Genomic DNA, 15,190 nt, shown 5'->3' on the forward strand with positions numbered 1-15,190 from the left:
GTTCGCTATCAGTCGCGCAACAAAATGCCGTTCAAATTATCATTTCGAGAGCTAAAGCTACCTCAAAAAGTGGAAAAAAATACAATGAAAAATTGCTCTATAGATTGAATAAGAGCCGATTGAAAAAAAAAACAGACTTGCCACGGGCTGGGCAGGGCCAAAATCATAATTTAAAAAAATTTTCTCCTGGCCCCTTACGCCAATTTGAAACGAAAAACATGTTTCAAGCCAAAATCGAATTCGCTTTCAAAAAAGAAAGGAAATCCACAGTCTTTTCGAAACTTCATAAAAACTCAGTACCAGCGGTCAAATGTTTTTTTTCATGGATCTCATCGTGCTTTTTGGATCTCATCGTGAAAACTACCGGGGTACTGTAGTTTTCGGAATCACACAGAACCTAGGCTTGTGGGTATTTTTCTAAAAGCTCATGAAGCGCTGATCTCAAAAAAGTTAATAAATTTTTGAAAAAATAAAGTTGCCACTGAAAAATACGGCACAACATTGTTTTTTTTTGGATTTTTTTAAGTGGTCGAATATTTTATATTTTCATGGTCAATTTTGAATTCAGCTTTTTGAGACAGTTCAAAAGAGTATAATTATTACTAGGTTTCATGCTTTTTGGATCTCATCGTAAAAACTACCGGTGCGATAACTGGCAGGTCTAATCAAATATACACAATCATGAGTGATGGATAGGATTGAGCTCACACACCGTCACTACAGGATTTATAGAAAAATTAGAATATAATTGAAAAGGGGCTGAAGGAAAATTATCTAACTTCGAGTAATAGGTTTAGAGGGCGTTGTGACAGGATATTGATTTTACGTTTTTCAAACCTAATGATACATTACTAATACATTACTAATATTAATTACTATTACTAATAAAACTTTTTCTCAATTCAAACACTGAAATATGTATCATTAGGTTTGAAAAACTTGAAATCAATATCTTGTCACAACGCCCTCTAACTAGGGAATGACTTACACATAGGTTGGAGATACACAACATGACCTATATCGTTGGAAAGCTGACGTTTCCCTGATTCCGAATCTATATTCAGTTTTTGCAGTGGCCCTCCCAGTTTTGAGAAATTCGGCTCCAAAGTTAGGGTAAATTTTAGTGCTCAAACTCAAGTTGCCAACCCGCGTGTTGCATCAAACACGTAAATCCATTCGGGGGGATAGTCAAATCAGCGGTTGAATGGTCGAGGGGGTTACAGGTGTGGTAGTAGGTGGACACTCTGTGGATCGACTCCTTGCCTTTTTTCCTTCCTTTTTACTTTTTTGTAATCCTCCTTTTTGGGTCCCATGGTCATTACAATGTGTCAGAATTCGGGTTTTGAAGCTTTTCGAGTCTATATTGACTTCCTGCGACGTTTTAAGATAAAAAAATTTTTTCAAGAAATTCAACTTTTCTGTGACCAAGTCCGTGGTGGGCAGTCGGAATTTTTTTTTGAAAAATTTTCGTTAAAAGTTAGAAAAACAATAGAAAATGTTATAGCAAGGTATAAAAATTATTTTTTCCGAAGTTTACTTGTCTTGTTACTCTGGTATATACTTTTTTGAAGCAATTACTCTGCTTCCTACACAGGTGAGTCGCGAACGACCCGTTACGGATGCACCGCAAGTCGCGCGCGGTCCGCATAGGAATCATATGTGGGTCCGTATGCGATCAGTAACGGATCGGTTCGCGAACGGTTTGAATGTAACGGCGAGCGCTTCCTCCCTTCAATTTTTGTTATCATTTACTACAAAACCCCCGTTTTTCCAGTCAAACCATACAAAATGCATATTTCATTTTGTTTATTCTGAAAAAGATAACATTTGATACATAAATACATAATTAATACATAAATAAATACATAAAAATCACAAAAAATGGGATAATTAGGTTCACAAAATTAAGTTCGAATCTGGGACGGAGACGGCGGATGACTTCTGATTTGACCGTTCTTGTACCCCTAAAATCGGAATATTGAGAGTACGGTACAATTTTGTAGCTCCTTTTACCGTATTGTTCCATTTGAACTCTGCACCATTTCCCTCGTTAACTGCCGAAATTCTGAAAAAATTTGATTAAAATATTATTTTGTATTGGCGATACTTACTTCCATTGTTAGTCGTTTATCCATTTTATGCAGCTGGCGGAGGCCTGAACGTCCATCTTTTCCTTCTGTCGCTATTAATCATTTGCTGAAAAGTAATAAATTTAGGATAATTCCATGGAAAGTCAAATGTATCGACGGCTTCCGATGCAATCCTCATGCGAGTAAAATTTTTTAAAGCAAGATTTTGAACGATCGCGAATGAAAAAAGCTCAAAATTAGAAAAAAAACAAGAAAAATAAATAATTCAGCAAGAAAAAAATAGATGGAAGAGGGTGCAGTCTTTAGTCCCTCAGACCTCAGCCATCGGTAACGGATCCGTACGCGAATCCGTATTCCAACCGCGCGCGAGTCAATTGCTTTTCCACGCTAAAGTGCAGAGCCGTATTCTATCCGTTCGCGATTTTTGGAAACGGACCGTACGCGACTGACCAGTCGTGAAAATAGCCGTAACGGATCAGTTACGGACCAGAAACCTGGTCCATCCGCATACGGTTAAAGCGCACTTTACCTGTGTATGCGGTGATTCGAAGTTAAAGTCGTAGTGGAGATCTCTATCATGTAAACATGGTAGAATTTAATATCAAAACGCGTATTCTATTGTTTTTCTAACTTTTAACGAAAATTTTTCAAAAAAAAATTCCGACTGCCCACCGTGGACTTGGTCACAGAAAAGTTGAATTTCTTGAAAAAAATTTTTTTATCTTAAAACGTCGCAGGAAGTCAATATAGACTCGAAAAGCTTCAAAAACCGAATTCTGACACATTGTAATGACCATGGGACCCAAAAAGGAGGATTACAAAAAAGTAAAAAGGAAGGAAAAAAGGCAAGGAGTCGATCCACAGAGTGTCCACCTACTACCACACCTGTAACCCCCTCGACCATTCAACCGCTGATTTGACTATCCCCCCGAATGGATTTACGTGTTTGATGCAACACGCGGGTTGGCAACTTGAGTTTGAGCACTAAAATTTACCCTAACTTTGGAGCCGAATTTCTCGAAACTGGGAGGGCCACTGCAAAAACTGAATATAGATTCGGAATCAGGGAAACGTCAGCTTTCCAACGATATAGGTCATGTTGTGTATCTCCAACCTATGTGTAAGTCATTCCCTAGTAAGCCTATCACTCGAAGTCAGATAATTTTCGTTCAGCCCCTTTTCAATTATATTCTAATTTTTCTCTAAATCCTGTAGTGACGGTGTGTGAGCTCAATCCTATCCATCACTCATGATTGTGTATATTTGATTAGACCTGTCAGTAATCGCCCAATTCAAAACGAAGCTGAGAAGTTCTCCTGGGAAATCTCTCACCCTTCAAAGAACATTTATAGCAGCATGCCGTCTCCCACCTACCACCTGCTCAGTGTTCTCAGATACAGTCTCCTCCCTCTTCTGCTCCATTCGCACATCTGCCTTTTCACTGCAACTCACAACCGTCGTTGATACGGTGGCTTTTGCAATAGGATTTGAGTTGCATGATAACGAGTTTTCATGTCTCGATTTTAAAACGATCGGTTGCGAAACTTCCGGTTCATCATTGTTTTCTTGAAATGACCGGTTTTGACAAGTTCGGCTATGGATGCCCGTATTATGTCCGTACGATTTTTTTCGAAGGCATGAACATGATCAAACATAAGTGAAAGTCAGAATGTGTAGAGCTACGGTATCTGTCATTCAACATATTCTTTTTTGCAATACAACAAAGCAACAAGGCACACAATCATATAATAAAGATGTCTTATCCGCTTACCGCCTAGAAAGGTTACTCAAAGAGACTTTTTTATACTTCTACAAATTTGTCGTGTTTTTATATCTATTTGTAGCCGCTGCGACTCTTAAAAGAGAAGGATTGGCGTCTTCTAATGTTTGCTCAACACATCCCCAATCTATTCTATTTCCCTTTTCCTTACCATATTCAGACTGATACCACAAGTTTAACCGAATTGCCCCTACTCTCTCCGATTAAAAGTTTGAATCTTTCCCACTTTCTTATTCAAGACCTTTTACATACAACAACAAAAAAAAACATCAAAAGAAAAGTTGTGGCCTCCAGATCTTGGAAAAAAAACATTACAAATGTCACACCTTCTGCCAAATGGCAACAAAAAGCATTTGAACGGGAAATGGGATACTGTAGTGGGAGTGACTTATTTTGTTCGTCTTACTGTTCTATTTCATTTTTTTAGCTACTTTTAATTGGGGAGAGACATCTAATATGAAATTTTTCAGATGCCTCAACACTATCTTTTCAATGATGGCAGGCAAGTCAACTCTTACCAGAAGAAGAGAATCCGGAATATCCTGTCACTTCCATTGGACAATTCAACAAGAAATGAGAATATCCCTCCACCAGAGAAACCAACGGAAGAACCCAATTTGTCCACGACTAACACCAAGTACGTTTCAGATCTAACATGTGAATTTTTTTGCAAAAGCTGTTTTTGTGAGATTAGGTGATCTATGCAGACGCATGTGACACTTTCAATTCATTTCATTCAAATTCCTTTTTGTAAAAAGAAACATTTCTCGATAGTCGGTAGCAAAATTCTGGACACTGGATCTTTTATCGGAAGGAGCAAACCAAAAAATCACATTTTGACTTAACACGACTGCTTTTGGGGTAGAATCTCTGGAATCAGTCAGCTTTTGTTGTTAGCGAAGAGTCCTGTTTTCATTCTTGATTAAGTACGTTTCTCATTTTGAAAGACAAAATGCAAAATGACATTTCGGACTGTGAGGTGACAGATGTTTGAAAATAGGATGAAAAAAATGAGGGACTCAAGCAAAAAGACATCCTGTGAGCTAAGGATTTCATTGAAGTGCTAATTGAGAAGAGTTTCCCGGTAATATTAAAAAGACAAAGAGAAGAAATGATTTTGAAAGTGGTTGTAAATCAGCGAAATCCTCTGACAGATTGGTATGCAGATGCTCTCAGCTCGCTTTGCGGTACGTAAATGAGGATTGACTGAATGATGAGAGCAAACAAAACGGCTGTGAGAGACAGCGTAGTGCGCTCCTGGGAAGAGATTGATTTGGGACTAAGAAGAACTATAATGGAGTAGGGACTAATCTAAGAACTATGTACTGAATATAATGAAAAATGGAAGTGGGTCCAACAAAAGTCTTTTCGAATGATAAATATATAGGTACAATATTTAGAATTATACTGCATTACACTTGAGATCTTTGTTGTGGAAAGTAAAAACTTTCCAAATAAATATTTTCATACCGAACTTCTGAGCACATGAGACTCCCTTCAGAATTCCTCGTGTTTTGGTGGATATTTCTCAAATTCTCAAAAAATAGAACAGATTTCAAAGAATTACAAGAACTGATTTGAAGTCCATTGGCGAAAACGGTTTGGTCCGTGCTAAAAACGTAATGAAGATTTAAAGAATTTCTAAAATATTGACCATACACATTTGTCAAGTTCACCTTCTGATATAAAGGAGAATACCACCGTTCCAAAATTTGAAATGTTTTGATATGAATCAATTCGGAGAGCCAGGGATAACAAAATCGTTTTGGAGCCATTTCCGAAAATCTGTCTCAAGCAAGTTATGAGACTTCAGAGGGCCAAAAATCGCTTCTTGTCGTGCAGTTTTCCCGTTTACTTTAATGAAAATGTACTGAAAAATCTCCTCGTCGTGGACGTGAAAGGAAAATTATCAAACAATATCAAGCAATATTGTGATTTTCGGACATGGCTCCAAGACAATTCACTTTTTCCTGGCTGAATCGATTAATATCAAAAAATCTTACATTTTAATTCGAAAACATGTTCTACAAAACTCAATTTGTGAGGTATGTGACAAGTTCACTTCCAATCTCCGGGTCTTTTTCAAAGCTGGAAACAAAAAAATTGCAGCTCAAATTCTACTTCTAAGAAGAACACGGCACCATCAACAAATCGAAGCGCGAACGTGGGAATACCACAGCCTGAACAGTTGGTCAATGACAAAACTCCAGGGAGTATTGGAAACACTAAACGTGAGTTCGAAATAGGTAGCTCATCTAATATTCAACATTTGATTTTAGGAACATCGCAGGTTCATGTTCCTCAGCTGGCCTCGCGGCAACCATTGAAACCTAAAAATGATCTCGCACGTCTCTCACAAACACAACGGTCTCTCGCACACAAGATCTCAACAAAAACCAAAAGGAAAAATTCACAAGTTCTCGTATCTGATAAAGAACTGTATTTATCGTTGGACAATATTGTTGGCCCACAGAAGAAACGGCAGAAAACAAACATGCCTGAGCTGGAACAACAGAAATTCCAATCTTCTAAAATAATAGCTGATTGGAATATTCGAAGAAAACAATTGGTTGTTCAACCTCCTATCAATCAACCGTTGTTTATGGATAATATTCAAACCAGTGAGGCAGTGCTGCAGCTTATCACTCAACCAGAAAACAGTTTATCTACCAATCAAAAATCGGAACCAGAATGTGTTGAAGTGGAAACCAATTTTCCAGTTTCATCTAAACCACTCCGCGATGAAATATCAACAAATGACACTGCACTCGATATATTATGGCAGAATAGCGAGCGCCAGTATATACAACTTTTCACGGAGAGTCAACTGAATATTTTGAATGAAAGATTCAAAAAGGATGACATTATTGAAGAAAATGAAAAAGTGGAACTTGGAAGGAAGTTTGGAGTGGAGTCGGAGGAAATCGGCAACTGGTTCATGGTACAGAAATGGAAGAAAACAAAGGATCTAACAATGAAAAAGAAGAGTAGAGAAATTGTGTCAATATACGAGAACAAGGAAGTGATCCAGCCTGTAAGTTATTTGAATACAGTGGAAATTACCTTCAGAAATCATGGGTTTATATTTTGAATTTACAATGAACATCATTATAAAACATGTGTGTTTCGTTAAAGTGGGAAACTGAGTTCAGTAATAAATTTGGCAACTCTTTGAATAGTCTTGATTTAACCCTTTCAATTGTTAAAACAGTAAAAAAATGAGATAAACTCAAATCTGTCAGATAATTTTGGAAAATATTAATACTCAACTTTTTAAAAACTCAATTCCCTAGTGAACCAATTTTGTTTCAGATTCAAGAAGGTCGAGAGATGAGTTTCAAAAAACCATTGCCCACAGATTCGTTTGATGTTTTGCTGTTAGAAAATGGACGAAATGATTTTTCCTGTTTTTTGAACACAACCCTCAATATGTTGTATAGCTGCCAAGACTTACGAAACTCAATCAACAAGGATCGTCTTGAGGCATCCGAACCAGATATTTTGTTGAAAAACGTTTTTCGAAAAACCGTGAAGACGGTAGCCAAGTTGAGACTGGCACTGCCGGTCGGACTTCATGAAGGTCCGAATGATGTGCACAGGGCGTTTGAGGAACTTCTAAAGGTGAGAAATTTCAGTTAAAAAGAAATGAAAATGAAATTGTTAAAATTACAGATTCTGAACGTTGATTTCAACTCAATTGAGTTCAAGTCAAAAAAGGAAACAAGATGTGCAATCAACCGATTTCACTTCGGACTCCATGATTCAAATGTATGGTCTCCAGTGGCGAGTTATTTCATTTGCAGAATTTCTTCCTGATCCAAATCCCGAAAAGAGCCATTATAAATGTTGGGTTCGTTGTGAGGACATTTGGTGTTGTGTCAATGACAGTTACGTTGAAATGATCACATCATATGTGGATTTTTCCAAGTTTAATATTAGGGCTCTGGTTTTTGAGAAAGTTTAATCGAATCTGATTTGTATTTGAATATGTTTTGTTATGTGAAGTCTCTTTGTTGTGTCTATTGTTTTTCAATTAAATATGTTCTTTGCAAATGTAGAAGATTATACGAGGAGTTTGCATAATAGCTAATTACAGACTATTTCAGATATTGAAAGTTTCACGAATTGAATGATAAAAAGTCAGTATTCAGGATAGGTTAGGAACAATCTAAAAAGACATTCCTGAAATTTTTGAATTTCGCTGGACAATTTCAGTCGAGTAATTAAGTTTATCACTCATTTAACACAGGAAGCCTCGTTCTGTTGTTTGGAAACTGTTCCCAAAATATCCGTACCGACTTGTTTTTTCTTGTTTTTTTTTCTTTGTCTAGCCGGCTGACCGAGCGGGTGTGCGTTAGGGTTGTAATCAAAGTTTTGGGGGGTTTTTCAACCCTTTTGGTGTTTTTCTCTTTGAAACGCTTTTATCACCATTTCGGATATTTCGTCGTCTTTTTTCTTTGTTTTCTAAATGAAAAAATCACAAAAATTCATTATTCCAAGCTTCAAATAAATTTATTTTTTGTCCAAAAACTCGAATTGGACTAACAATCTGAATGCAAGGTTTATGTCATACTCATCATACACAAATCTTTCTTATAAATAGAGTGAAAATTGAACTTAAAACGTTAAAATTGAAATTGCTGGATGAAGAAATTCAGTTGAAGTCGGGAAATGTACATTTTTCAATCACAAATTGTGAAATTTCATTGCTTCTTATTTTGTATTCAAATAATCTACTATTTCTTTTCTTTCTTCTAATTTGCCGATGCACCTGGTTGAAGGACAAGGCAGTCTAATTAGCATGTCTACCTCCTCCCCTTTTTTCTTTCTCAGTCATCTAGTCTTTACAAAAAAGGGGGAGTCAGAACGTGGCCGCGTGGCCCAATGGATAAGGCACCAGACTTCGAATCTGGGGATTGCAGGTTCGAGTCCTGCCGTGGTCGAAACTTTTTTTTTTGCTTTTTTGCAATCATCTCCCGGATTGATTTTATTGGTGGTAAAAGTATATGATTGATAATTTTTACAGTTTTTTTTTCAGTTTTCATCGCATTTAGAGCTATTGTGTTCTGAAAATACTAAAATTAAAGACACCAGGTAATCGATTGAAATTACAATCTTCATTAAAATAATAAAGACTATTTAAACAAATCAAAACTTTACATGACACAAAATTACAATTAACATACTAAAATTCCAAATATTAATCGAAATTAAACACCTATCGAATTTTTCAAAACTTCTAGATATTCTCTCTTCCGTCAAATTCTTCACAGATCACTCCTTCATCTGGAATTCATAAAAGTTTTTTATTAGCATACTTATCAAGTCCGAACCTGGCCGCGCGTTGTAAGTAAAACGAAGGCCCGGATAATTGTGAAAATTAGTGAAAAATAAGCGGATAAGTGTGAAAATTCAAAATTCAAGTTTTTTCAAATTTACTTCGCGAAAAATTCAAATTTTCGACTATAATTTAGAATTAGAAGAGTTTCTGAAAAATCATGTCAAATAAAAAATTTATATTTTCGGTTAAAAATAAGACAAAACTTCCTAATCCGGACCTTGACAAGTATGCTTATTAGAAACTTTATGTTAAAGATTTATACCTGTTTACCAGAGAAATGAATGCAATGCTCTTTTTTCTTAAAGTCTTTCCCTTTCTCGAAGATGCCTGAACTATTCGAGGCAGTTTGTTCCGACATAACTGACTCTGCGCTCGAACAGGTTGCTTCCGAGTTGGAAGAAGATGGCTGAGCATCTCCTGTAGAGGTATTGTCATCGTTTGCGGCTTCCAGAGCTGCCCGTTTATTTGCTTCACGTATCAAACTGAAATAACAATAGTTCAATATCAGGAGCTGATAGTTTTGGATAGAAGATCATAGTTCTGATTTGATTAAAACTCACTAATCTTTTGCTAAAAGTGGGAGTCTTCTTTTCACTTGCTCTAAGTAAGTTTCTGCGGGTGGTAGACCTTGTGCTTCTATACGGGCATCTATATCCGCCAAATACTTTTTGCTGAAATTGTCGTAATGTTTCTCGACACTTTCTCGATCCAAGTCCATTATGCTGAAAGTTAGAAACCTGTTTGTGTTTACATGCACAAAAATGCAGTCGTTGCTGAAAAAAACCAGTTCTGGAAAACCTATTTTTCATGTCAATCACGTCTCTAGGTAAAATCTGAATAAATTCTGAATTGACTGATTCAACTACTTATCATGTAATGGAACAATCAGAAAAAGTGTTGAAAAAATAACACATGAAAAGAAGAATGAAAGCAGAAAATCCCCAATAGGCCGTTTCAAACCGAAAATTGTATAGTGTAGATGCATAACGCTATCTGTTAAAAAAAAGAAAGTAAAAGTGAGAGGGGCTCGAAATGTTCCCAGAGGTAACCAGAATAAAAAGAAGAGTCTTTTGTTGATATGGTGATTGAGTGAGGGCAATGCTCACCGGTCACGAGCTGATCAAAGGATAGGAGAACGGGGGAAGAATAATGTGACAGATTAGAAAATCAAATACAAACATAGTTGTCAAGGACCGGGCCGGGCCGGACTTAAGGCCCGGGCAAATTGGCGCGAAAGTCAAATTTTCAATTTTATTCAAATCTTTTCAAATTTTGTGAAATTTTTTTTTGTTGTGAAAAATATTATTCAGAATTAGAAAAATTTCTAAACAATAGTCAAAAATGGTCACATTTTCGAAAAAAAAAATTGGAAAAAAGGGTCATTTTTTGTAGCCGGGCCTTGAAAATTCTCTACCGGCCCGGCCCGGCCCGGGTATTGACAACAATGAAAAAAAGTAAAGTGAAGAGGAGTGCCCTCGAATGAAAAATGTGATGTTTTGAGTTGATCATATGCACGTATGTTTAATGGAAAGCTTAGAAAATGTATTCCAAACAATAACCAACTACAATTTCTTTGGACATGATGATGTTTTGACAATACTTTTTGGTAGTAGCTATCAAGCTAAAAAAATAGCCGATGAATGATGATTAGAAAAAAGAAAAAACAGGTCAGAGAGACGCAGTGGACGTCAGTGGCGATTTCCCGCTGTGTTTAGCAGAAGCGAAAATTCGGAGTGTCGTACTAATGAAAATTCGGGTTCACGGTTCCAGTGGCAACTTTCCTTCATAACATTTGTTTGATTTCGTGATTATTGAGATGAATTTAAAAGAAACACTACAATACAGCCTTCTGTGAGTGAAAAAAGTCGGAGAAAGCATTACTTTTCCCTTTCTCACCTGCTCACACTCCCTCACCGCAACTACAGTACTATGGAATGAGAGTTTTCTGAGCCCGTTTTTCACGCTCTTTTAGAATTTTGTGACAAAAAAAGTGGAATGGTTGAAGGAAGATATTTTAAATAGTTTCTCACAGACATTTTTTTAAATTGTCAGACGGAAACACTCTATTTTTACGTTGATCCATTGGAGATAATTTTTGATCTATAATTTCATCAAAGTGTAAATATTTTGTTTGAAACCACGGAGGAATATTAGAAAATAAGGTGGACTAGCCCCTTAAACATAAAAATGTATTCTGTTAATCGGACAAGAATTTGAGACGACAAGAGGAAGACAAAGAAAACGTTTTAGGCGATGGTACAGGCTCAGAAATTGAGCAAAAGTTTTGAAACTTTGTGTATGAACAGATCAATTCTTGTACTTTAATTTTGTAGTTAGTCGTTTTTTGATGCGGGTTTTCCCTGGACTGTTGTACACTACTGAACATGACTGAGTCTCTATGAGCTACAGTAAGACAGGGAGGGGTCCTAGAAAAAAGTGACCAACTAAGAAAATGTTATACTAGGTTTGAACATTTTACTCACAAAATGTCATGTTTACCGGTTCACTTTTGAGCTCAGAGCGAATCGTCGAAATGAAAAACGACTATTTCTCAATACATTTTTTTTTGATTTTGAAGTCAACAACTTGCCCTGAGCTCAAAAACAGAAATATAACCGCCGTCGGCGGGTGAATAGTGTAAAATATCGTGTTTTGTATAACTGGAGAACTGAATGTCAGATTTAATTTTTCAAATTCTTCTCGTTATCACAAAAAACGTCAATATTGATGAAATGTGAGAAGACTCCAAATTGGATGAATGAATGATTTCTTATTAAAAAAATTGGAAAAATGTGATAATAAGTAGTTCACCATCCGAGCGATTCAAACCAAAAATTGTGTAGTGTAGATGCATCATAATGTTATTTGTCAAGAGAGAAGGTAAAAGGGAGAAGGGTTCTCAGTGCTCCCACGCGAAGGAAATGACAATGAAAAGAATATATTGCAGTTCTTTGTGGATATGGAAATGAAATGAGGGCAGTGATCACCGGTCACGAGTTGATCAAAAGTTAAGAGAACTAATGAAAGATCATCCAAAAGATCAAAAAATAAAAACATTGAATTGTGTCTTACAGTCTTAAAGATGTGAAGAAAGAAAAGCAAGAAAATGATATGTTCAAATTCTAATATTCCAAATTGTGATAATCAGATTTCTGAGTCAGGAGAAGCTTAAAACTTGATTTGAAATGATCCGAAAAAAACAGAATTAGAGGAAAACTGCGAAACAAGTAAGTATAAATGCATGCACAAGTCAGGCAACTACAAAACATGTATTGGGATACTGAAAAGAGGTGCAAAGCGGAGTGCTAAGAAAATCCGTTTCTCTTGGAAACGAAAAACGTGTGCACTGGTAAAAAATCTGAAAGGTAGAATATACGAAAATCAGTAAGTGCATTTTTTCAATAATAACCATCATGGTGATTAAAAGTTAGCCAATTTCGTGAGCACTTTTGTCTGGTTGGTGTCCCAAAGATGGCGATCCAGCTAGAACCCAACTCTTTTCAGAATGATGAAGACTCAACAATTTTTAACTGACAAAACATGTGAGGAACTTCATCCTGTGAATACGATTATATTGTCCGTATTAAAATACAGAAAAAATCAATAAAGTTGACCAGCTTTCTCCTGATTATCATTGTGTCGCGGAATTATTAGGTCTCAATTCACGACCTAGCAAGATCTACCAAAGCGACAACGGCTCTAACACTTTCACAATCGTCTCCACCAGACTACAACTTCAAATTAACAATATACTAATCCACGTGACTCTTCTACCTTCCCGTCTGGCTGAAGAAACTTCTCGCATCTCTACCGTACGACCGTGCCAGTGACATTCGACCGCGACCAACCGACCTGTCCTCCCGATGTCGAGCCGCCCTACTTCTCAATGCATATAAGAAAGAAGAATCAACGAAAGAATCACTCTGCTTCTATCACTGAAGACGCCTACCAACTCTCGCTCCGGCAACGATGTCCCATCCTCCCGTCTCCGACAAGACGCCAGCACCGACTGATGTCACCCGATGGAAATCGACACGAAAGCGACGAAGCCTTTGAAGGAACTCTCCATTGGTTAGTATAGTTAAATAAAGTTGTTTCCCTATCTCTTGTAACTGTTATCGCTAAAACACATGCTGACGAGGGCTCCGCTCCCGTTCGAGTCAGAACACATTGTTTGAGAAGTCCCCAATAACAGTTCCCTTAATATTCACAATCTGTCCACATGCAAAAAGTTTATAAACAGACTTTTTACTTTACCAGATTGTCTCCTTCCCAAATCAGGTGCCTCTTTTTTACGACTGTGTTCATACACGGAAAAAATATCCTAAAGTTGACACAACTTTGAAATTAGTTTTACATTGTTAGTGTGATTAAAAAAAAATATGTGCACTTGAGTAATTAGTTACCTCATTCCTAATTCAAAATTAACTTATAACCTCAAGCAATTTTTATGTAGCTTGTGAGATTTATTTGGTTTCCAATTGAAATTATCCAACTTTGAGGGTTTGTCATGGTAATACTGATTGTACCTTTTTGTAACCTTTTTGTATAGACCTTCCCTACCAATTTACGTATCTACAAAGTAATTTCTCCCTCAAATAAACCAATTTTACATGGAGTGTCCCACCTGGAATCTTCCCATATTTTGTACACAAGTAGGGTCTGGCGTAACTAAGAAAAATCCAAAATTATAACGGCGCTGTCTGAGGTTTCGGAGTTACACAACTTTTCTTGAGATTTTTGAAAATTTCGATGACTCCATTTTGAGAACTCGTATCTTTTTGAGTTTTTGAGCTACCGTACTGGTTTCAGGCTCATTCGATAGGTAATGACACTGACTTTAAAAACTTCTTTTTGAGCTATCGACAAAACACATAACCTACTGAGGTGTAGTTGAAAGTGTGAAAAAGTTGTTCAGAAAATTTTCAGCTTTTCCACGTACGTTCTGTGGTCCAAAATTGATACCCGTTTATATTGAAGCTCCAGCACCAAAAACATCATTCATGGCAAGTTAATGCAAATTTTTGTGCTCTAGCCTCGTTTTCGTTATTTTTGTCATTGCTCTAATTATTTGATGAAAATTCTAATTATTGAGAAAAATACGTTGAAAAGCTGAAAATTTTCTGAAAAACTGAAATAACTCTCGTAACTCAAAGGCTCGACCTATATTTGAACACGTATACAGACATAACTCAGAGTAAGAAGTACACAGGTGGTAGTCCCCAGTTCCCCGATTGTCGATATTTGACATTTTTCGAAACCTCTCACTTTCAACTACAGCTCAGCAGGTTATGTGTTTTGTCGATAACTCAAAAAGTTTTTGAAGTCAGTGTCACTACCTATCGAATGAGCCTAAAACCAGTATGGTAGCTCAAAACGTCAAAAAGCTACGAGTTCTCAAAGTGGAGTCATCGAAATTTTCAAAAATTTCCAAAAAAGTTGTGTAACTCTCCGAAACCTCAGAGAGCGCCGCTATAATTTTGGATTTTTTTCTTTTACGCCAGACACTACTTGTGTACAAAATATGGGAAGATTCCAGGTGGGACACTCCGGGTCATTCCCATGTTAGTGTAAAATAGTGCAATTTTTGAGCTGTCGTCTCAAAATGACCATAACTCTCTAGGGAGTGACAGTGCAAGTTGTAACTACAAAAATGAAATTCTACCTTTGTTCTGTATAATTAATCAAAAATCTATTTGATGAAAAAATCAGTATTACCATGCCACACTCTCAAAGTTGGCCGATTTCAACTGAAAACGGACAAAGTTTACAGCCTTTTGGACGGTACTGTATCCTTTCATTTACGCACAAGCATAACTTTTTTTCGGGTTCTTTGTCTGTCGATTTCTGGGTTTGCCCTTCCGTTCAATAAACTCCATCTGCTTGTCATATTCCTAAAGTGTATTTGTCATCTGCTTTTGACACTACGTCACTTTTTTGTTACATCTCCATGCACAAAGACATTTTTGCTTCGTGCCG

The 15,190-nt window shown here is 36.8% G+C and overlaps 2 protein-coding genes across 2 annotated transcripts; one reads left to right on the plus strand and one right to left on the minus strand.

Moving 5' to 3' along the window:
- Positions 1-5,889: 5,889 nt before the first annotated feature.
- GCK72_022801 (uncharacterized protein) lies at positions 5,890-7,686 on the plus strand (the record flags this gene model as incomplete). Its single annotated transcript, XM_053735072.1, has 5 exons — positions 5,890-5,915; positions 5,980-6,101; positions 6,150-6,904; positions 7,183-7,491; positions 7,543-7,686. 5 exons carry the CDS (start codon positions 5,890-5,892, stop codon positions 7,684-7,686), a joined length of 1,356 nt encoding a protein of 451 aa, XP_053578638.1.
- A 1,781-nt stretch (positions 7,687-9,467) lies between these two features.
- Positions 9,468-9,929, minus strand: GCK72_022802 (uncharacterized protein; the record flags this gene model as incomplete). The annotated part of the gene is made up of 2 exons (XM_003093715.2): positions 9,468-9,693; positions 9,772-9,929. The coding sequence occupies 2 exons, from the start codon at positions 9,927-9,929 to the stop codon at positions 9,468-9,470; spliced, it is 384 nt and encodes a 127-aa protein (XP_003093763.2).
- Between the last annotated feature and the right edge of the window lie 5,261 nt (positions 9,930-15,190).

Source organism: Caenorhabditis remanei, chromosome X (genome assembly GCF_010183535.1).
Source record: "Caenorhabditis remanei strain PX506 chromosome X, whole genome shotgun sequence".
Taxonomy (NCBI): Eukaryota; Metazoa; Nematoda; class Chromadorea; order Rhabditida; family Rhabditidae; genus Caenorhabditis; species Caenorhabditis remanei.